The sequence below is a fragment of the Pelodiscus sinensis genome, chromosome 3 (genome assembly GCF_049634645.1).
Source record: "Pelodiscus sinensis isolate JC-2024 chromosome 3, ASM4963464v1, whole genome shotgun sequence".
Lineage (NCBI taxonomy): Eukaryota > Metazoa > Chordata > Testudines > Trionychidae > Pelodiscus > Pelodiscus sinensis.
In genome coordinates, this window is record NC_134713.1 from 192,886,999 (window position 1) to 192,911,123 (window position 24,125).

General features: G+C 44.7%; 1 protein-coding gene across 1 annotated transcript in view; it reads right to left on the reverse strand.

Moving 5' to 3' along the window:
* Positions 1–643: 643 nt before the first annotated feature.
* The window catches only part of SHLD1 (shieldin complex subunit 1), a 76,892-nt gene continuing 53,410 nt past the window's right edge, over positions 644–24,125 (reverse strand). Inside the window, exon 4 of the mRNA XM_075925722.1 lies at positions 644–2,120. Coding sequence (XP_075781837.1) covers positions 1,609–2,120 — 512 coding nt within the window. The 3' untranslated portion in view covers positions 644–1,608. The remainder of the gene's footprint in view (positions 2,121–24,125) is intronic.

Consider the following 24,125-nt stretch of genomic DNA (forward strand, 5'->3'; position numbering starts at 1 on the left):
ATCCAGAGCACTCTCACATCTTTCACACCTAGTTTAAGCTGGTGTATTTAAAGACACCTCTTTGAAATGCTCTTAGGGAAAATGGGAACTGGTATGAAGAAATTAATTTTCAATTAGCATCTATAAGACAGGGACAAATTCACACTCATGAATAAATCCATCAGGGCTAATGGTGCTAATAGTGTTAAATTAGTGTGAGATCACAAGCAGGTTTTTTTCTCACATGTACACACACACACAAGTGGCACGCAGTTGTCAATCTGTCTAGGGGAGGAGGTTGCATAACAGTTTATGTATCAGAGGTGTAGCCATGTTAGTCTGAATCATGCATCTGACGAAGTGGGTCTTTGCCCACGAAAGCTTATGCTCCTACACTTCAGTTAGTCTATAAGGTGCCACAGGACTCCTTGCCGCTTTTGTATAATAGTTTATATACATATTCTTTTGTTTCTGCAGAATATCAGACTTGGTGCAGAATAAAATTTCCAAATGTTTTTGCTTGGATCTATGACAGGCTTGGCAGAACAGTTTTTAATGATTTTGATGGACAATATCTGCTTTTAAACACTGAATAATGCTTATCACTTTACATTTTTATAGGTGCAGGAAATTATTAGGTGGGGTTAGGCAAAAACTGACAGTCTTTGAGATTAGAAAATGTAAAGCTTTATAGCAATTAAAACACAAGTTGTCAACATCACATGTCAAAATATACAAAGTAAATAGCCTCGGTGCAAACTAAGTTCTCAGTCCAAAGACCAATATTATTTATTGGTAAATGTCAACTATCAATGGAAATATTTTTACTCAAGGTGTGTGTGCGCTTGCCTTCGATACAAATCTAATCCTTCCAGTTCTTGGAACGCTGTATCTGCCTCTGCTGGTGCAATCCACATCTTGTTTTTGTGGCAAATGGCACTTATAGGTAATCGCACAAATATAAGAAAGTTTGCTCTCAGGGAGGGGACACTGTTCAGCTGTGTTGGGGGTTCAAGCAAGTTAAGCAGCCTGGTTACTGGAAATGCTAGAAGGTGCACAGATAAGGACTTGATATCCAAATGGTGGTGGTTATGGGCCATACTGATGCACTCACCAATGGTGTCACACTCTGAATAGCCCTATGGAAATAAATGGCGCTACTTGAGCATACTACTGAGTATAAAGGTAACAGGATGAGGCTCTGTATGAGTGTCTCCTGGCATCAGAATATGGGGAGACCTCATGGCAAGTTTGGAGAAGGACATGTCTTCTGGCCAAATGCCACGGGGTAAATTTTAGCATAGTAGCAGCAGCTGGAAATGGAGATCAAATCCACGAAGCACTGGAGTCCCCACTCAGATGCTGGGAAACAAGTTGAATGAATGAAAAAAATATATATATGGGAAATTCAGGCTAGAGTCTGGGAGCAGAGGCAAAACCCCAAGTTACGTCTTTAAGTGGCATGTTCCTCCAACTCCGGGAGCCTCAAGAAAGAATTGTGCCTTCCTGAGGTAGATCCATCCCTTCTCAGAGCGGGAGCTAAATGCCACAAGGTGCCACTTCCTTAAAAACACAGCAAAAGCAATCAAACTGCTTGCTCCTTCCTCCCCAAACCTCTTACACCAGGCCCTATGATTTCATCACGTTCTGTTTTAAGAGAAATTGAAGGACATCATCTGACAATCCTGGTGTTCGCTTTCCTTTTTCCAGTGCCACTTCTCCATTAGCTGGTGCTGAGAAACAAGCTTTACTGGAGTGGTCTGGAAAGACCTGGCACCCATCTCTGTTCAAGACCATCTGGGCCATGTAGAGACTGCGCAAGGCGTATTTTCTTCCATCCTTGTTTGCTACCTCCTGAATTTTGAGAGCGAGCCTTTCTGAAGCTGCATTGTATTTGGGATCCTCTTTGCTGGGCTGCTGCTGACAGCACGTTTCATAGAAGCTATCTAGAGACTTTCTAATGCTGGTGTCCTCTGTGCCCTCGTGCTCATCTGTCCAAGAAGATGGAACCCCACCATGTCCAGCGGCTTGAAATGGCATTGCAGTTGGATGATGTCTAGAATTTGCTGCCTCATAATGTTTAGGCCAAATTCTCATGCTAGCTGCATGCTGAGTTTTTTCGGAATCTGGGCTACCAGCACCTGCAAGCAGAGAAACACAGAAATAGGTTAGATGTTCAGGAAACGGAGAAACTACCCGTAAGCTGCAGCTAACTAAAAACTGTCCTTGTGGCTTGGGAATCAAAGCCTCTCCACCGCTGTCCAGCTAGTGATCTCAGAGCAAGGTTTCCCTAAGGCATGGGCCTCTCCACCTTAAAGTGGTGCACTCATCCCTGGAGAAGGACAGCTTTGAACACTGACCAAGCCTCCACAACAGGCTGGCACCAGGGCTCCTCAAGAGATGGGCAAATTACAACTCACATAGGCCCTGGTTTCACACTACAGCTAGCTCAATCCACTTCATTGTGCTGGCTGGATCCCCCCTCATGCTCCTAGAAAAGTGAGAGGGTTGCAGGTAACTTGCAGATTTTTGGGCAGTTCTGGCTCTGGCCATTGGCAGCAGAAAGTGGGAAGTGAACAGATCTAAGGATTGCCGCTCTAGGCAGCTTCATGGCTTAATCTTCTCCACAGCTCACTTTGCTTTTGCTGTTCTCTTCTGTTAGCTTTAGAACTGTGTTCTTCATCTGACCACCCTTGCTGTGTGTAGAGTCCTCTGCTCCAGCCTTCTACCAGCACCTTACAGCTAGCTGCTAGAGGTCAGAGCCTAGTCCCAGACAAGTCAGTGTGTCTTACTATTGGATTGTATCGGGTAACCATGCTCCTCTATCCTAAGCCTCACTTTTCCTGCTCACTCAATCAAAATTCTCCCTCCCACGTTGCCTTCCTGTGAGACTTTCTATTTGTTTCAGCTCTTGGCGCATTCTAGTCTAGCTCTCGTCTCATTTCCTTGCTGATCAACATTCAGTTGCACCGATTCACTCCTCCTGCTCCCATTGAAATCAGTAGGCGTGATCTGCAGCCAGGCACCTGTGTATTATTCATGCAGTATTACAGGCACTCTGCAGCTGTGTGTGAAAGCAGGTGAGTTTACAACAGGGTACATACATGTTGCAGCCTAAATAGCCTAGAAGACAACAGGCTCCTCTAGCTGCATTCTCCGGTCTGCCCCTTTCCTTTAAGCTAATTCGCAGAATACCTGAGGCACTGACAGGAAGGAATTTTTAAGGGCTAACCCAGGTCAGTTGACTTGGGCTGTGGGGCTGGAGAATTACTATGTAAATCAGCAACCTGCAGCCCATCAGGGTTCTATGTGTGGACTGAGAAACATTTTGTTTACTGTTGTGCACGTGCAGGGTTGCCAGATTCCGCTAGTTTCTGTCCATGTAGCTTTTTCCCCACTGGTATTACTACAGTGACACATACAAAGCAAGGGCATGTAAAATGAGGTGTGTGCTGATTGGCACACAACACTGAGGTCCACACGCTGCCTCTGCAGCCAATCAAAGCGCTGCTACAGTTCAGTCAGCACACCCTGAAAATTCTTGGTATGCAAGCATAGTGAGCAAAACTACCCTGTCCTGGGAGACCATGTCTGTTACTGCTCACTGAGACAGAGGGCACTTTTGCAGCCCTCTTGTCCATCGCTGGCGTAGATGTGTGGATCTGGGATCCTGTGAGCCTGAAAATCTACACAACTGATCACAGGTTTTTTTGTTTGTTTGTTTGTTTGTTTGTTTGTTTGTTTGAAATCCATGTGTAGACTTAGCTTCAGGGCTCCTTTCTGCTCTTCACTCAAGATGGTGCCACTGGCTTCAGATCACGTGAGCAGTGTGCAGCAATTCAGAAAATAGTTGGGTCCCTTATAATTCATTGGCATATGAAATGGTGCAAAACCCTTCACTTAAATTAGCAATCTGATTGAAAGAACCTCTTTCCCCTCCCATAAAGGGCTGTCTTAATATGGAGGCACAATGCCTGTGGTCCTTGTTTGTGTGCAGAGATGTATTTAAAATGAAGGCAATAGAATAGCCATACAGTATATTGGTTCAAGAGCGCTTCCTCACTTTACTTTCCACCCTTTGATCTTTCCTTTCAGATTGACTTCACCTTCAATTCTGAGATGAAACAGCAGCCTGCCTTACACAAAGGCATTTCTAAGCTAGTACAAAGAGAAGCTTACATCAATACATGCCACCATGATAGCAAATCAAAAGCTAATAAGAGCAGGTCCATTTTCCCTTAATAATCCATCAGCCCAGGCTTAGGTCTGAATTTTATGAATTGTGCATCTTCAATAACTCAGACAACACAAACTCAACTCCCGGGACCACCTCAGACTCCCCACACTGCCATCTTCTTGCTAGTACATGCAGCTCACCATTCAGTTTTGTGAAAAAGCAGCAGTTGCCACAACCTGCAAATACAGAAACCCTGCATGAACCTGTTGGCAAGCACAAAGCTCCAGTAACTTTGCATTCTCAGAATAGATTTCTGCTGTTGTTCCTTTTTCCTGGTGATAAACAAGCATGATCCTATTTGCTGCCTCCTCCGCTTACACACAACTCAGCATAGGAGTGACTGGAAAATACGGAAGTGACTGTGTGTTGTTCCTGACTGAGGCAAAAAAATCTCATGTACAGTTACAGGAGTAACTAAACTCAGCAGGGAGCTTCTGTCTTCACAATTGTAGTCACTGTTCGCTCTGATCCAGAGCCCCCTATAAGGGAAATCACCTAATTGGCTCACCTAGGAGCCTTTCCATTAGTTTCAATAGGCTTTGGATCTGACCTCCCAGCTGGCCAAGAATGTATAGAATGGCCAACCAGGCTGCGAGCACTAAGCAGATGGCCACTAGCATGACCGTACTTACCATGCATGTGTGACACTGCCAAATAAATACGGAAGTGATCTCTAAATAAGTGATTACCTCACTCGAGTCTCTGCTCCCAGCTATAGCCTCTGCTTGCGCAAACAGAAACCTCTCCATTGTAACCCTCAGCATTTTCCTCTTGCTCTGGGCCTTTTTCACTCTAGCATTCTGAAGGGGAGGTGTTCAAACTCAGAAGTCAGACACCCAAACTGTAGTGAGACCAGCTAGACTTTTTCCAAATGCAGGTGCATCATTGCTCACTCAAAGTGGAAGGTTCTGATAATCCATTTAATTTTCTCTAGAAAGTCACACCACAAATTAGAGCATAAATAACTCCCACCTCCTAGTGCACTGAACCTGCCTGCCTGCCTTTGCTTTTTAGATGTCATGCCAGGCTAAAGTCTCTCTGAGCTCCCATGGGGACTCCTGAATACGGTCTTCCAGCAGAGCCACTGCTTACACTGCCTTTAACAATACACCTGGGCCTTGCACATCTCTAAAAATAAATTCCATCTGCCATCCTGCCATAGAATCCCCTCTGTGGGTTTAAATCCAGCTGCGCTAACGTTACCCCCTCCCCTCCTGGAGAGCCCTAGTAAGCTGGCTTCCCACTGGTGACTCGTTTGGGAGATGAGGAAAGGAGCCTCTTGGGTGAAAGGCATTCTGCAATGGCCATGAGCTGGATCAGTAGCTGGGGTCCCTGTACCACCTCCCAAGAGTGGAAGGTGCATTACGAAGCCATGGAATGGAGCCAGCATAAATCTACCCGCTGCCTGCTCCTGATATGTTACCCTCCAGAGAGAAGAGAGAGTAGAAGGTATCAAGTTCCTGACAGCACAACTGTATCCCAATGGCTCTTCGGTATCCTGTGACCACTCTTAGAGGCGTCTAGAGTTTCTCAGGCCTTCCTTGGAGAACTCAATGCCAATTTTACAATGTCCGAAGGCTTCAAAGAGCCTGAACCAAAGATCATGAAAACCTTAGGAGAGGTCAGTTAGGTTTCAGCAGATATAGGAGGCTCGGTTCTCGGCGGATGTAAATCCCTGTACCGCCATTTATTTTCAGCTGATTTACACGGCCTGAATATCTTGTCCAAACTGTCTTTAAATATCCTCACTTACCTATTTATGCGGCAGACTGTATGTGAAATCCCATCCCATTACTCACTGTGCTTACACTCTCATGAGAAATAATAATCAGTAAGAAGGCGTATTACTTGATCCGTCTCCACAGTAGTTGGAGATGGGCCTTTGTAACTTACTTGCAGCTGAAAAAGGATAATTCTGCACGTTTATTACCCTACTGATCATTTTAATTCTCCACCTGTTGGAAGTGAATCCCCACATGTGAAAGAGCATTGAACTTGGGACTCCTTTCAGTAATGCAGGAGCACTTCAGCTTTATTTGCTTCCCCAAATCAGCTTGCACCATTGTTGGAGAGTTTATAGCCATGCTAACGGCTCTGCTGAGCAAATATAGCTGAGGTGTAAAATTAGATATTCATTGCCAGGAAAGAGCAGAGGGAGAGCTCACAGCTCAGCTGAATCGCTAGAGAATGAGGGAGTCTGCTCTGTTAGGATGGCCTAAGCTTCTTATGGTTGTTTCTAAGATATCAGAGAAGCTGTTATGTCCATGTCCCATCTATGCAAGGTTTGGCTGGTGAATATGTGTAGCTGCAGATGATTCCTTGCTGACCTCTCCCACAGCTTTCTTCCATGCTGGTCCCAGAGAGCTCCATACACATGGTACAGAGTTCCTCTCCCTGGGTCTTCCATGTTCTGTCTCCTCCCCTAAGTAGCAGAAATTTGCCTGCCCTGCTGATGCTGGCCTAGAAGAGGTGTGTGTCCCTTTGTTCTGAATTGAACCAAGGTTTTTACAAAAACCTTGCTATAGTATGAAAGAACTGAATAGCACTGTTGTCATAAGAGGCATGTGACACGTCCTCTGATAAGAGTAACTAAACCTCATGCTTCAGAACATAAACTGATGGCCGTGGGGCTCAGGGACAAATCTGAGAACAGCAGGGCAAAAATGGACAGGTGCATTATGGGCCTTTCCAAAGCCCTTTGAAGTCAGTGGGGATCTTTTCACTGAGGTCTATGATGGAGCCTCGCAGGAGGATTTAGATGCTTGTGTGATGTCAGCTATTAGCAACCAGTGGAGGAAGGTTTTGGGACAAGATGGAGCTAAATTTGGAGCAGCATCACCCAGCTCCATCTATGTATGGTCCCTTTTGGGGGGGAGGGGTAGGCTAGATCCATCAGCACGTGTTCAGGGCTAGCAAAGTGAGCTCCTCATTACACATCCTATGGCAGTACTATCCAAGAGCAATAGCTTTAAAATCCAGCTAGAAACTCTACCGGCTGAGGTGCTGAATCAATGCCTCTCTGGGCTGGCCTCATCCCCAGCTCCATTTAGGGTTGTCTTGATGGCTCCACATGCCCTGACTTGGGATTGAAGTTAGATTGTTGGCAGCTTACAGTGACTTTCCCCTGGGGCTTCCTGGTAGGTATTACTATTACCAAGTGCCTGTCATAGTTTAAAAACGGAGACAGAGGAAGACGTTTGCAGTGCACAACTGGTTTCATTGGTTCTACAAAACCCAGAAACTGGTCTATATATTGTTGAGAGCTAGCTACCAGCACCTTGTCAATGAACTGTTTACATTGTTGATAAATGCAAAGTAATGGACACTGGAAAAAACAATCCCAACTATACATATATGATGGGGACTAATTTAGCTACAACTACTTGGGAGAGATCTTGGAGTCATTGTGGATAGTTCTCTAAAAACACCCACTCGATGTGCAGCGGCTGTCAAAAAAGCAAACAATGTTGGGAATCATTTAAAAAGGGATAGAGAATAAAACAGAGACTATCTTATTGCTGCTGTATGGCCATGGTACGCCCACATCTTGAATACTGCATACAGATGTGGTTGCCTCATCTCAAAAAGATGCATTAGCATTCAAAAAGGTTCAGGAAAGGGCAACACAAGTGTTTAGGGATTTGGAACAGGTGCCATATAAAGAGAGATTAAAAAGACTGGGACTTTTCAGCTTGGAAAAGAGGAGTCTAAGGCTACGTCTAGACTGCAAGCCTCTTTTGAAAGAGGCTTTTTCGAAAGATACTTTCGAAAAAGCTTCTTTTGAAAAACAGCATCAGTACTTTCGAAAAAGCAAGCTGCTTTTTCGAAAGACAGCACCCAGGCAATCTGGATGCTCTCTTTCAAAAAAGCACAGTTTGCATTACATAGCGCCTTTTTTCAAAAGAGCACTTTCGAAAAAGGCGTTATTCCTCGTGAAAGGAGGAGTACCACTGTCAAAAGAAAAGCTGCGTTTTTTTTATTTAATTTTGAAAGAACACAGCTGTAGTCTAGACGCAGGTGAAGTTTTTTCGAAAAAAGGCTACTTTTTTGGAAAAACCCCTGCAGTCTAGACACAGCCCTAGGGGGGATATGATAGAGGTCTGTAAAATAATGGTGGCTATGGAGAAAGTGAATAAGGAAAAGTTATTTACCTGTTCCCATAACATAAGAACCAGGGATCACCAAACGAAATGAACAGGTAGCAGGTTTAAAACAAACAAAAGGAAGTGGGTTTTTTTTTTTTCAGTCAGTGCATAGTCAACCTGTGGCACTTATTGCCAGAGGATGCTGTGAAGACCAGGACTTTAACAGTGTTCAAAAAAGAACAAGATAAATTCATGGAGGTTAGGTCCATCAATGGCTAGTAGCCAAAATGAGTAGAGATGGTGTCCCTGGCCTCTGTTATTCAGAGGCTGGAAATGGATGACAGGAGAGGGATCACTTGGGGATTCCCTGTTCTGTTCACTCCCTCTGGGGCATCTGGCATCGGCCACTGTCAGAAGACGGGACATTGGGCTAGATGGATCTTTGGTCTGACCCAGTGTGGCTGTTCTTGTGTTCTTATTATATAAAGACAGACTCCGTTCTAGGGATGTAAAGGAGTAGTTGAATAGTCAACTACTTGCATTTTTCCGCACCCCACCTTTGCTGCCTCTACATCAGAAGCAGCAATGGGGGGGAAGGAAGCAGGAGCTGGTGCTGAAGGGAGCCAGCTTAAAAGCTGGTTTTCCCCAGGACCATCTCCGTGGTGCAGAGGGGGAGAGGCAGACAGGGGAGGCAGAATCATGGTGGTGCTGCACCTCTGCCTTCGAAATGTAGTAAAAGCCACCCATAGCTCTTACTACATTTAAAAGGCAGAGGCGCAGCAGGGACAGTGAGCACCTACTCCCCATTACCGACTAATTGAGCAGCCGATGGAAATTCCATCAACTACTCAATTAGCTGATTAATTGAAATTTAACATCCCTACTCGGGATCTGTAGCACATCTCAGGGATGTTTTAGGCCCTATTTCTTCTTAAAAGCAGAATGGACTGTACCCTCTGAGGATGATTTTCAATATCAACGGGATGTAGGTGCCCCATAAAAATCTTCACTTTGGTTATTCCCCAGTCTCTGTCTCATTGGCTGCCTGCTCTCTAGAAGTCAGCTGTTGAGAGCAAGGCCTGTCACTGATGGAGTGTTTGCAGATTGCACTGGGCATATTGTGTAAATACTAAGTATAGGATGGAGATGTGCTCCAAAGAACCGAAGTGCAAGACAATTGAGGCGAGGCTGTCCACTGACACCAGGTTTGACAGAGGGACTATGCTCAGTAATGCAATGTTGTATTTCACAAGCACTCCTTGCATTTTCCTCTGTATAAACAAAGGAGTGTGATGCAAACATAGAATGCTTTTTCTGACCGTCCTCCAGCAATTTCCAACTAATTAGCCCTCCTCCCAGTAGGTCTAGTCAAAACACTTTCAAAAAAAGACTGTGCACTTCTGCATCAAAGGGGAAATGGAAATTTCTGTCTGAATGCAGCAAATCTTTTTTACTGTCATCTGCCCATAGTATTTTGCTGCATTCCATTAGCTGGTAATTGTGAAGTTGGAACTATAGAAAATTTCAAACATGTAATCTTCAGCGAGAGGAGACTTAATATTTTCCTGCTGCTGACCCATTGTCCACAAGTGTTGATCCCCATTAGCAGCATAGTAGGTAAGTACAACAATGTTTCAGCTGTCAAAGCATCTGAACAGGGATGATAGGTTTCAGGGGAGCAGCCGTGTTGGTCTGTTTCAGCAAACACAAGCAGTAGGCCAGAGGCACTTTAAAGACTAGCAAGTTTATTATGGCATAAGCTTTCATAAGATACAGCTCACTTCCTCAGATGCTTGAAGAGGGGGAAAAAAAGAAAGGAAGGGATACAGAGATGGGATCGGTGCTAATTAAATCGGAACAGATGTGACTCATCTCCAACAGTGATGAGAAGGTGAGCGTACCTGAAGGGGAAATTACTTATTGTACTGAGAAAACTATTCCCTGTTTCTGTTTAAACATCTTTTGATGGTATCTGATTTGCATCTAAATTCCAGTTCTGCGTTTTCTCCTTAGTCTGGTTTTGAAGTTGTTAGGTGGGTATGGTGTGGGGGTTTTTTTGTTTGTTTTTTCCCTAAGAATGTCAACTTGCAAGTCAGTAACTGTGTGTCCAGGGAGGTTAAAGTACAAAAACCAGTAGAGGGGCATGTTGGCATTCTTGATGTCTGATTTGTGTCCCGTTATTCCTTTGCAAGGAGACTGTCTGGTTTGTCCAGTGTACATGGCAGAGGGACATTGCTGGCATATATCACATGAGTAGGTGTGCATGTGAATGAGCCTTTGATGGTATAGCTGATGTGGTTAGGTCCTATGGTGGTGTCACTAAGGATACGTCTAAACTACATGGCTCCGTCAACGGAGCCATGTAGATTTGTTGTTTTGGCAAAGTCAAATGAAGCCGCGATTTAAATGATCGCGGCTTCATTTAAATTTACATGGCTGCCGCGCTGAGCCGACAAACAGCTGATCAGCTGTTTGTCCGCTCAGCGCTCTAGTCTGGACGCTCCCCTGCCGACATCAAAGCCCTTTGTCGGCAGCCCCGGTAAACCTCATCCCACGAGGAATAACGGGGCTGCCGACAAAGGGCTTTGATGTCGGCAGGGGAGCGTCCAGAGTAGCGCGCTGAGCGGACAAACAGCTGATCAGCTGTTTGTCGGCTCAGCGCGGCAGCCATGTAAATGTAAATGAAGCCGCGATCATTTAAATCGCGGCTTCATTTGACTTTGCCTATGTGTCTAATCTACATGCCTCTGCCGACAGAGGCATATAGTCTAGATACAGCCTAAGGTAGATGTGTGGGTAGAGTTAGCAACGGGATTTGTTGCAGAGGTTGGTTTTTGGGCTCGTGTTTCTGATGTGGGGTGTGAAGTGGGTGGTGAGTATTGGTCTCAGGCTGTGGGGCTGTCTGAGTGAGGACTGGCCCCCCTCCCCAGGTCTGAGAGGGATGGCATGCTGAAGACCTTCTCCTGACCTGAAGCTAAGATAGGGGCTAGTTTCTTGTTACCACTCTGGAAGCTGCTGCCCCTTTGCTCCTACAGAGTCTCTAGAAAGTGGTAGCTGTTCTCGCTAGCTAAAGACAACTACTATACTTGGAGACAGATCCAGCATCTAAAGGACAAGTATGAATTTGAGGCTTTAAGTCACTTAAGAGCCCTTTAAAAGGAGGGCCTTAAATTAGGAAAGGAAACTGCTGAGAAACTGAGTCCTTTAATTTAAGATTTTTTTGTCCAGTGTAACGAATCTGGACCCACAGAAACTGCTTCACCGTCACTATGGCGATGTAAATTAGCTAGATGGCACCTGGGCATACCCAGGGATGGCTCTGCTGGTGTGGCCTTTGGACCATAAACCTTTTGATGTCTAGCATGCTGGAGTAACAGGCAGTTTAGTCATACTGTGATGCTGTGACTCGGACCCAATGGCAGTATTTAACATGGGGCTGCTTCAGTGAGAAGTGTGCCTGCTTCATGCTGTAACAAGCTTGTCCAGCTCTCAGAGATTTAGTCCAGAAGGGACCATTACAAACCCCCTAGTCTGACCTCTTGCCTAACACAAGACCTAGAACCTGACTTAATAGTTAGAGCCCTGTGTGGACACCAAATTTGTTACCTGCATCTGATCCACAAAAACGGTTTGAGTTCAGTATGCTGCTCTATATTCTCTCTGATCTGAGACACTGCCAGGATACTGCACTAAATTCAAAAGCCCAGGGGTCAGCCCACAGCAATGCATGTTAGGCCCAGCATCTCAGCAGAGGGGCTGTCGGATCACTGCAGTTCAATACAGCAGCCCTTTCCAGCACCATCTGAGAGGGAAGGCCATCTATCCCCACCCTTCCCCTAAGAGCTGTGGTGGTGGGTAGCGAGCCCCAGGGCCCCCGGGAAGGTGGTTCTCTCCTTTCCCTGGAGACTCTTGCCTCTCCAGTTGTACACTGCTGCCTTTTTCCCTCTCCAAACTGAATCCCCCTCAAACTGCAGCTTATTTTTGTTGGGCAGAGTCACACTACACTAAAAATTCTACTGGCTGCATATCTAGAACCCATTCACCAGCAGTGATGAAAAGGAACAAAGGGTATGTCTACACTACCACCCTAGTTCGAACGAGGGTGGTAATGTAGGCAACTGGAGTTGCAAATGAAGCCCGGGATTTGAATTTCCCGGGCTTCATTTGCATAAAGCCGGGCGCCGCCATTTTTAAATGTCCGCTAGTTCGGACTCCGTGCCGTGCGGCTACATGCGGCACAGACTAGGTAGTTCGGACTAGGTTTCCTAGTCCGAACTACCGTTACTCCTCGTGAAACGTGCCGTGCCGCGTGAAACGAGGAGTAACGGTAGTTCGGACTAGGAAGCCTAGTCCGAACTACCTAGTCCGTGCCGCGTGTAGCCGCGGGCACGGAGTCCGAACTAGCGGACATTTAAAAATGGCAGCACCCGGCTTTATGCAAATGAAGCCTGGGAAATTCAAATCCCGGGCTTCATTTGCAACTCCGGTTGCCTACATTACCACCCTAGTTCGAACTAGGGTGGTAGTGTAGACATACCCAAACAGGGTAGAAGTTACTGGTCCCAAATGGAATTCTTGATTCCCTCCCCCCCGCCAACTAGAACCATTAGCTACTCTGCCCACATACAGAAATATATACCTACACCCCCCATTCCCTCTCCCCCACCCACACGCACACCACCCCTCAGTCAGGCAATTCAGCATAGCTCCAAATTGTCAGTGGAGCTATGCCAAATTCCAGCAGCTGAGTTCTTGCTCTACTTGTACTGACACAAGAGGTTAGAACAGACACCATAACTTACTGGAATTCCCAAGATACCGACACAACTTAGTTACTCATGTCAGACGCTCAAGACAAAGCTGCTTTTCATTCAGCTCAATAGGTTCTGACTTGCTGATTTCCAGTGGGAAATAAATGCAGCAGGTGGTATGTGTGCACACTGCTTTGGGACCAGGCAGCAAACTCAGTGCCAGCATTTAGCAGTAGCCGGTTAGATGGGATTACTCCCACTCGTATTAAGCAGCAGTTTGCTGTGCAAGTCATCCCTTTGATGAAGTGTTCACCAGCGTGGGTAAGGATTACACATCTGGGCTCCTTATGCGTCTGTCTATGAATTGTAGGGAAAAGCTGATCCTCATGGGGGAACATCAGTAAGAGCAAACTGCTGGAAGCCCCATGCTACCAGTATAACACTGCCCCTGGAATTTCTAAAACTTATAGATGACAGTTTCCTAAAAAGGTGTGGCATCTAACACTGTGGGATTCCATATTAAGCCTTGGCAAGAGAGAACTTGCATGACAGAACTAAAAGGGAATTATTTTAGGAAGAAGGAAAGTCACTTCTCCATTCCCAGCCAGTTGGAGCTAAGAGAACTGCACCTACTTGGAAATGCAAGGGGATCATGTCTGTGGATGGTCAATGTAAACAAAATGTCTCAGCCTGCCAGTGGATTATCCTGATTGGATGCATGCCAAAGGTTCTGACCCCTGCCTAAAGAGAAGGTGGAGGGATATCTTGTACATTCTCACATGAGAAACAGAAATCTGATGATAAAGGGCTCTTCAACTTAAGAGACATGATGCAATGGCTGGAAACAAAGCTAGACAAATTCACCCTATTACAAAGAGAGACTGCCAAACTGGAATTCATTTACAAATATGACATTGTCAATCTGGACTTGAATAAAGATATTAGCTGCTTAACCCACTACAAAGTCAATTTCCCCTGCCTTTGACATTCACGTTTTCACATCAAAAGCTCTGAATGGAATACAGCCAACCTATTTAATTAGCTTATTTAACATGAGTCCTACAATAGACAGGTAACTGCATTTGCATTGGTGTGTGTGTGTGTGTATATATATATACACACACACACATCTTGAATTCTTTTATTTCCACTCTGTGACGGGGCTAGCCTGCCCCGCACTGAGCAGGAGGGAGGGGAGCCTGCCTATTGGGTAGAATACGCCCCTCCCCCACAGCCTTACCGGGCATGCTCGCAGTGCAGCCTCACTATAAAAGGCTGCCGGGCTGCTCAGTTGGGGTGGACTGCCAGGGAGGAAGGAGCTCCAGCCCCAGCTGCAGGGCCGCAGCCGGACCTGCTGCCAGAATCCGAGCCGGAGGGACTGCCGCTATTGCTGCTACCCTCACCAGGGCGAACATGCCCCCAACGCTGACTCCGGGGGGCCGCCCGCCCCACTGCAGTGGACATCCCTTGCGCTGCTGCCCCAGAGATGGGACCGGCTGACGTTGCCGCCAGCCCAGCATCGCCAGGTGGGACTTCCGTCGGCCACAAGGCTGGGGTAGGAAGCAACCCAGGGCAAGGGGCAGGGAAACCCCCCTCCCCCCCGTGGGCTCCGTGTGTTTTGGGGAGGACCCCCCCCCCCGCTAAGCCAGTGGTGGGAACCACCCACCACTACTAGGGCCCTGGGTTGGGGTCTGGTGGAGAGAGAGGGCCCGGACCCCCCTACCCCAACCCCTCAGGGCATGGACTAGGCCTCAGGGCCTGCTTTAACCCCCACCCAGACCAGACCTTAGGGTCTACGAGGGGGCGGAACTGCTTGAATCTCGGGGAGGAGAGAACGGGGCAGGGAGGACCCCGCCACACGCTCCAATTCCTCTGATGAAGTGGGCTTTACCCACAAAAGCTCATGAGCCTATATATTTGTTAGTTTCTAAAGTGCCATGGGACTAGTTGTTGTTTATAAAGTTACAGACTAACACAGCTATGCCTCTGGAAGTTTTTATAGTAAGGGTAATTAACCAAGGGAACAACTTACAGTCATGGTGGTTTTTCCAACGTTGAAATCAAGCTGTGATGTTTCTCTGACAAAGATGCTCTAGTCCAAATAGCAACTAATTCAAGGAAGTCCTATGGTCTGTTATACAGGAAGTAAGATTAGATGATCACAATGGTCTTTTTCCTCTGTCTTTATAATCTATGGATTTTAAAAATATATTTTATATTGCAATAGCACTTACGGTCAAAATCAGGTACAAGGCCAATTGTGCTAGATGCTGTACAAACATAAATGGCAATCCCTTCCCCACAAAAAAATAATAAATAGTTTGTAATGTTTATAATGTACTGTATAATTCTTAATCTCAGCACTGATTTCCCTGAATTAGTGTTTTCATCTTTGTATATTGTCAGAACTCCCAAATGTAGACCAGGGCTATTTCAAAATAAGTGGTGCATCCACACGACCAAGCCCGTTACTTCAAAAATAACTCCTGCTTTCCATGAGGAATAACACTTATTTTGAAGTTTCCTAGTGTAGACCTGCCCATAGGGAAATGTTCCAGCTATAAAACATAAAGGAAAATTAACTTTTAAATTAGCAGATTACTAAAATTCATTACATATCGCAAGGAGAGAAATCTGTGAAAACTATCAGGAATCATGAACAAAAAGTGAATATAAGAATGTCACTCTGACACTTATAATTTTCCCCCCCAAAGGGGCACAATCATCCCCTTTTTATCTTTGTTTGCTATTAACATGTTTGGTGGGGGGATTTTTAGGAGGCAGACAGTATTTAAAGTTTTTCTTTGTTTGTTTTTCTATTTAGATGGAAAGGGCTACTGAAGGGAGACTGAAAAGGGATGAAGGGGGGCATTAAACTCTTCCTTACTTCCTTGGGAATTCTCTCTTCTTTTATAAGTTTGTAAAAGTCAAATGCTTCCAAAATATCACAGACCGAGGGCAGGACTTCTATGTCTACATTTTTGAAAGTTTTGCAAATGTCACCCTTCATATAAGTTTTTTCTCCTCTGCAAAGAGCTCTTTAGTGAGCTTCACTGATATGAGCTGCAGTCACCCAATAGCTCTGATGGAACTTGGATATGAAACTGCAGAATTAATAACTGTGGTATATAACCTACCACTTAAATCAGCCTCTATACCAGATAACTGGAGGATAGTTAATGTAATTCCATTAACAAAAAAAAAAAAAAAAATCCAGAGGCAATCTTGCCAATTACAGGCTGGCACACCCAACTTCTGTACCAGGTAAATTAGTTGAAATCCAGAGTAAAGAACAGAATTATCAGAGCTGTAGATTAACATGATTTCTTGGGGAAGAGTCATTGCTGCTTTTCTAAAGAGCATGCACATCTCCCCAATCTATTACAGTTCTTTCAGTGTCAATAAGCATGTGGACAATGGTGATCCAGTTGATGTAGCATACTTGGGATTGTCAGAAAGCTTTTGACAATGCCCCTCACCAAAGGCTCTTAAGCAAAGTCATGAGATATAAAAAAACTTTTTAAAAAGACAATCTTTCTAAAAGTGCACCAAAAGACTAAAAACTGTTAGCTTAACTTTATTTTTGACCTTTTGGTGCACTTTTTAATTATTTTGTCTTTTGGTGCACTTTTAGAAAGATTGTCTTTTTAAAATTTTGTATATAATTTTGTCTTTTTAGTCTTAAATCTAGTGTTTCAACTAATAAAAACGGCACGGTTCATTTTTATATGCTTATGTATTTTGAGCTAGAGTGTTTTACAAAATGTTTTGTGCACTAGGAATTTACATTTTTAATTAAACAGTTGAGTTTAAGGCAAGGATAAATTAATTGAGGTGATCGATCAATTGTTTTGTTTGGTTAAAAGGAGGAAGGCTTTGAAGACACTGTAATTCTTCTAAGACATCTTTATGACAAACATTGTCACCCATTAATTTGTTCGGATCAGTTTCATCGATCTCTATGCCTTCCAAAGAATGTACTCGACTGAGTGCAACAAATGGTTGAGCTGACACAACGTATTGAGAGCCAAGGTTCACAACTGCACTATCCACCGTGATCCCTTGTAGTTTGTGGATGGTGACTGCATAAGCTTGGATGATTGGAAGTATTTGCCGCTCCAGCAACCTGTATCCAAAATTCTCTTGAAATTGACATGTGATTGGCTTGACGATGTGCTTTGCGACATCGCCTTCAAATTCAATTTCAACTTTAGGGATATCGGAGTGATGATCCTCCATCTCGTGCTCTCAATGTTGGCTCAGCCACTGTAAGCGATGATCCTCCATCTCGTTCTCTAAAGCAAGACAGTGAAGCTCTCGATCTTGACTCAGTCACGGCTCACAGTGATCTTCCATTTCAGTCTGTCGGATGTGATGCTGCGATTCTCTATTTTGTTCCAATCTGTGCTGTCGATACTCTGCTGATCCCCTTTCCAAGCATTTATGACGTGAAATCGATTTGTCCTGCAGACGAGACTGTCTCTGTTCTTCGGCCTCTTGAAATCGCCATTTTTTTAGCTGCTTCTCTGGCCTTATGTAGCCGCTTTTCATGTTGTTCTGCTGTCTCTGCCAATTTCCATTTGAGAGAGTGCTCATGTTGATACTCTTTCTTCTTTTGATGCTTTTCCTCCTCTGACATTGTAAGCACACTTTTAATCAAAAAAGAAAGGAAAAACACATGTGTGGGAGCTGCCAGCCAGCGAGGGGAGGGACAGCGGTGGCAAGAGGCAGCAGCAAAGCATGCCTGCCGTGTCGGCCACAGCAGCAGCACCTCCCTGTGAGTGGAGCCACGTGGTGTGGCACTGAGACAGACCGCATCGGCACGGGAGCTGCTGGCAGGGGTCTGCCTATGAGCGGAGCTGTGCAGTGCTGCACTGAGCCAGGCCACATCGGTGCATGCACAGGAGCTGCCAGGGGTGACAAGTGAGTGTGTGAAAGTTGAAAATCCCATGACAGACAGACCGACAAGAACAGTGGCCATTGAATAGAAAGATTGTCTCAAAAAGGGAAGGTCCTTTTATAAATCAGGAACTGGTTAAAAGATAGGAAGCAAAGAATAGGAAAAATCCTCAGCTCCCATAATAGAGAGGGAGGCAAATAGCTCGGTCTCCCGAAGACCTGTATTTGGATCTGTGCTGTTCAACAGATTCATAAATGATCTGAAAATGGGGATCAACAGTAAGGTGGCAAAACTGACAGACCTACAAAATTATTCAAGGTAGCGAAGTTCAAAGTAGAGTGTGAAGAGTTGCAGAAGGATCTCTCAAAAGCCAGTGACTGGGCACCAAAATGGCAGCTGAAATTCAGTGTTGCTAATAGGGATGTTCACCAAGTAGTCATTAAGCATTTGCATTTAAACTCTGATCAGCAGCCTGGCTCAGTCCCAGCCCACCAGTTTGTTTTAAATGAAGAGCATGCAAGGGACCTGCCTGCCACCCCACGCTGCTGCCCTGATACAGAGGCAGCAGTGTGGGGCTGCTCCAAGGAATGCTGGAGCAGCTTCTTTCTGCTGGAGCGCAGGGTTTCCATGGATAGGGGCTGCTGCCACCCTGCCCTGCTGCCTCTGGATCAGAGCGGCGGGAGCCAGTTTCTGTAGGGAGTCAATTTTTTAAATATAAAGGTGGCAGGGGGCTTGCCAAGAGTGGGGCTGGGACAGGGGAGTATACTGGTTGCTGGCCCCACCCCCATGGGGGGAGCATTTCAGTAACCGTGTAACTGCTAAAAATTGTTGTGGCTACATGATTACTTTACATTTAGCAACTAGGGACGTTAGCATTTATTTTAGTAATGTGCATGGAGTCTAAATTAGCTGTTATTACTCAAGAAAAGTATCTTGGAGTCATGTTCTTATGAAACCTCTCAATGTGCAGTGGCAGTCTAAAAAGCCAGCAAGGTTAGGAACCATTAAGAAAGGGATAGATAAGGCAGAAAATTACATAGTGGCATTATGCTAGTCAGTGCTACATTCGCACCTTGAATGCATGTGCAATTCCAGTTGTCCCTGTCTCATCAAAGATACATTAGAACTGAAAAAGGAGAAGGCTATGAAATTAACAGGGGTATGGAACAGCTTCCATAAAAGGAGAAATTACAAAGACTGGGACGGTTCAGGTTAGAAAACAAATTACCAAGGGAGACTATGACAGAGGTCTGTAAAAGCACGAATTGTGCAGAGGAAGTGAATAGGACGATGTTATTTACCCTATTCACATAACACAAGAACTAGGAGTCACCCATGGAAACTAATAGGCAGCAGGTTTATAATAATTTAAGGAAGTACTTCACACAATCAACTTGTGGAACTTCTTGCCAGGGGATATTAAGATCTAAAGTAGTATTGGGTTAAAATTAACTGGAGGGTAGGTCCAGTATCAGCCAAGATGTTCAGGCATGCAGCCCCATCCTTCAGGTGTCCCTAAATCTCCAATTGCCAGAAGCTAAGACTGGATGACAGGGATAGAACATTCACAATTGGCATGTTCTGGTAATTCCCTTTAAGCAGCTGTCTTTGGCCACTGTCAGAGGACAGGATGTTGGGCTGGAGGAACCATTGGTTTGACCCAGTATGGCTGTCCGTATGAGCAACTGTATTAGACGTTACTGGCCGTACAAGACAGTTAGAATGCAAAGTACTGAAAATGAAGATCTCTGTTTTTATGAACTCCAGCAGAGTTATACCCATTTTGTCTCAAAAATCTGTCTTTAAAGCCCCTAACCATAATGATGTGAGATGCTGGACAGTCTTTTCCCCCTATTATTTCCAAAACTGAAAACCTGAAATTGTTATGTACCCAATAAGATACAGTGACATGCATGGGAGCATAGCTCATTAGAATAGCTGATATAAACACATGGGAGAGTTAAAATTGATAGCTTTTCCGGTGATATTTCAAGGGACATCGAGTAATTTTCTTGGTTTATTTTTGGTTATATTATACCGACAGTTTGAAGGTGGTCGTTTGCATTTTAATTTTGGTATGTTAAACCTTTTAAAATTTTCCAAATGGTATAGTGTAGAGTTTATGCATGTGCAGCCAATAAAAATAAAATTATGAAAGCTTCTTTTAATCACATTCTTAAATCCAATGATTATTAAAAACTGCCATCTATCAGGCCAGGATTCTATTATCAAATATACGCTTTGTCTGAAACAAAAATAATAAAATGTAAATTGCCTGTAGATTACAGTTATTGTGGCCTGTTCTCTTATTAGCCAGCAGATGAGGTAATTTTAAAAGCTCTATTAAAACTGTCTATATCTATTCATTTCCTTTCATATTCAGATATATATTATCCATAACTGTGGGCTCCAATCACTTCCATCTACAAAATGCTGATGAAAGTAATAACTGTCCCAGTAACTTACTCCTGATCAGATAATTAGCTAAAGCAGTCTTGAGTCTGATTGAAAACTGACTGGGTTATTAACAGGTCAGGTAAATGATCTCAGAAACATCTAGGGATAGTGTCACACAAATGATTGTGGTGGGCACAGTTTTCTGTAAGACCAAACTCTTCTTAGCCACAACTATATATCCTCCTACACTTTCTTTCATGAGCAGCCAGCCAAAATCCAAGAAGAATTTCACAATGCTACCCTTAAGTATACCATTAAATCCTTGTATTGATTTTAGGCGAAAGTTGATTCAATTTTATAAAAATCCCCTTTACTAAAATTCCATCTAATGCATCCATCCCATACAGAAGGAAATACTCACACTTGTATTAAGTGTCATTCGTCCACAATGCACTCAGAGCACTTCATGAACTATCTACCTACTGTGGGTTCTTATACCTTTTCTCTGAAGTATCTGGGGCTGGCTACTGTCAGAAACAGAACACTGGATGAGGTTGTCCTTGCATCTGATCCTGTCTGGCATTTCCTATGTACTCAAAGATACTTTCTTTTTTTAAAAGTACCAACCGTACATTTTACTAGGCATTTCCAATTCCCAAACGTGCACCAACATTTGTCCACTTTCCACTCGCCCAGTAGAAGCTGGCAGCTCTTCCTTGAGGCACCTACCGAATAACTGCTCGCCAGCAAAGAGTGTTATTCATTCAGTAGATGCCTGCCACAGCTAGGCTGGAGTGATCCACCCCAACACAGACAAGTGCTACTCTAGCTGGCCATTATTCAAGTTTGTACAGTATTCTTGTTCCGGGCACCTCCATATCCATCTCAGATTACAAAAGATGCAGATCACTGCACAAATGAGATTTCTGTGAGACTTCGTTCTTCTGAATGAAGCATGCTCTGTTGTTCAGAAGCCAGAATTGTCACATGACAAGAACTGAGAGCCTAGAGACTTTTTTTTCTTCAATGAAACATGAGATGACAAGGAGGGAAAAATTCACCCTGGAGTACCAGAATAACCCCTACAATTCAGCAAGGGACTCCTAATACCCATGAGCTGTGTGACCTTGGGGACTTGAAAAGGAGACAAATGGACTGGTGTCCTCTTTTGCTTGCTTTATGATGTGCCAAGATCTCTTTCATCTCAGTGCTGTGAAACCCAAAAAGCTTCCCCCTGTATTCTTGGGCCAGTGTGTGATGGGGTGTATACCCCATACAGGGAGGGAGAGGAAATGAAAATTATGTACCCGCTGGTACCTGGAGGTCAGATTGAGCTGAATGAAAGATGAAACCCGGTTGGGGAAGGAACTGCCTGATGACTCCAGAAGGGATGCAGGAGATTCCTGGAATGGCTGGGAAGGAAGGCCAACTTGCAAGCAGATTGGAGCTGAGGATCTAATCTTTCTGGCTGTGTCTAGACTACAGTGTTTTTTGAAAAAAGTGGCCGTTTTTCAAAAAAACTTCCCCTGCGTCTAGACTGCCGCATTCTTTCGAAAGTAAATTGAAAGAACGCTGCAGTTTTTTCAACCCCAGAAAACCTCGTTTTATGAGGAAGAACGCTTTTTTTTTTTTGAAAGTGCTCTTCTGAAAAAAGGCGCTATGTAATGCTAGCTGTGCTTTTTCGAAAGAGGCTTGCAGTCAAGACGTAGCCTCTGACGGATCAGAAAGTAAACGCAGAAGGCCAAGTCACAAGAAGAGGCAGACAACTGCAGAGCAGCTGTTGGTAAGGGGCACTGGAGGAGAGCCTGCTACACCACGACCAGCCACAAGGGGACATGCCAGAGGTAAGTTCACCCTTCCAAATTGTAGATGCATAGCAGTTACACATCTAACACTACCCACGTGAGTGTCCGCGCTGGTGCATGCAAATCAGTCGGTGGCCCCACACTGCACCTGCAGGGAGAGGAGCAGTCTCCACCTTTCCGAGAACACTTCCCTAAGAATGCTATTGGAGATAGGTAGGTTGATTGACAGGGGAACATCCTGACGGCTTTTGGGGTATGGTTTAGGGTTCTCGAGCATAGGACGTCCCAGCTTCAAGCAGCACTGGTACAATACTCTTTCCTTACTCTGAATTGCTGGCTAGTACTTCAGGAGTAGATATGTGGCTCGGCTCACTTCCTCTCCCCCCATTTTGGAGACTGCAGTGGTGGGCACACCGTGTCTGCTTACTCTTTTGTGCTCAAATCCAAGGTTAAGTGAGGCCATGCAGGGTGCATGTGAGAGTTGAGGAGCTCACTCCCCCTAATACACCTGTGTGGACATCTAGACAGTTGATGAGCCAAACCTTATCTCTTATATCTGCACAGAGAGGTGCTAGAGGACCTCTTAAAGTACAACACATTCAGTAAGAGGCTTTCTTGCTTGCAAACAAAGCTCTAGCAGGTTATTAAGAAGAGGAAGGAAGGCCTAGTGGTTAGCATGAGCCCAGGAGATCTAGATTAAATTCCCTGTTCCACTCCTGCCTTCATGCACGACCTTGAGCAAGTCACTTTGTGTCTCTGCCTCAGTTTCCTACCTGTAAAACAGGGATAGATGAATTTCAGTGCTTGGGAGGCGGGTATGTAGAGGTTAAAATATGAGACTGAAGTGTTCAGATACTGCAGTGATGGGGGGGCCTTTGAAAGATTTAAACTTACAAATGCTTTAAACACTCGAGACACTTGCCATCTTTTTTTAAACTCCCCAAAGTCATAGGAGGGAGGAAATCATTTTTTTGGCTTGCTTTTTATCTGTGTGCCAAGTGAGAAACGGTCATTCTTTCCTTTCAATCATGGCAGTTGATCAAGAATGAGATACCATGCAGAAGAACTGGAGGCCTTCTGTATGTATCTGCCTTCGCTCCAGCCAGTGAAGGGAACACCTTGTTACTGAGGAAAGTGAAGGCTCAACTATTATTAAACAGTTGCCAAGGAAACTTTGGAAAAAAAATCGAGACTGATGGAATGCATCGTCCATATCGGACAATGAAAAACCAGCTAGATCTAAAAGTTTAGTATCTTGGGGATGTTTGTCACTTTGTAACCTTCTTGGCCTTTTGTGTTTGCTTGCTTCAATGCATTTTTAATTAGCATTTGATTCCAATAAACTCTGCTACAGTATTACAATAAGGTAAGTAATGAGCAGAAAAATTATTGGGGCAGAGTGATGGACAGATTTGCAGATTCTGCTCAGACCCTGAAGGCTTAGAAGGAGCTGTGATTTTTTTTTTTCTTATTTTTACTCACATGTAAGGGTTAGCCCTGGCAGACCCTAATACTGCCGAATTTACCTGCACCTCCACAGATATGGGGGACTGCAGCTTTTGTTGGCCGTGGATTGCCATTCCCAACCAAGGGGAGCTGCAATTGCCTGTACCTGCAGAGGCACAGCTGAAAATAGTGACGGTGGCCCACCAAGTCTTCTAGTGAACTGCTGCTGTTTTATTGCCTAACCCTGGTTTATAGCCCTGCTGCCACCATCCATAGCCGCAGACCTACTTGCTACCCAAATCCCAGCTACTGGGGCTCTCTGGCCTAGGAACATCTGCCAGACAACGAATGTTGCTGGACCAGAGAGTCTACGTTTGTAGAAGTTCAGCCTAGATAACAAAGTGCTAAATGAATGGTGAGGAACAACATATAGAAGGAAACTTCTAGACAAACAGGCGCTGTGCCTATAGAGCAGCCTCCTATTTAAGACAGATTTGTGGCCACAATTAGGCTCGCCAGGTGTCC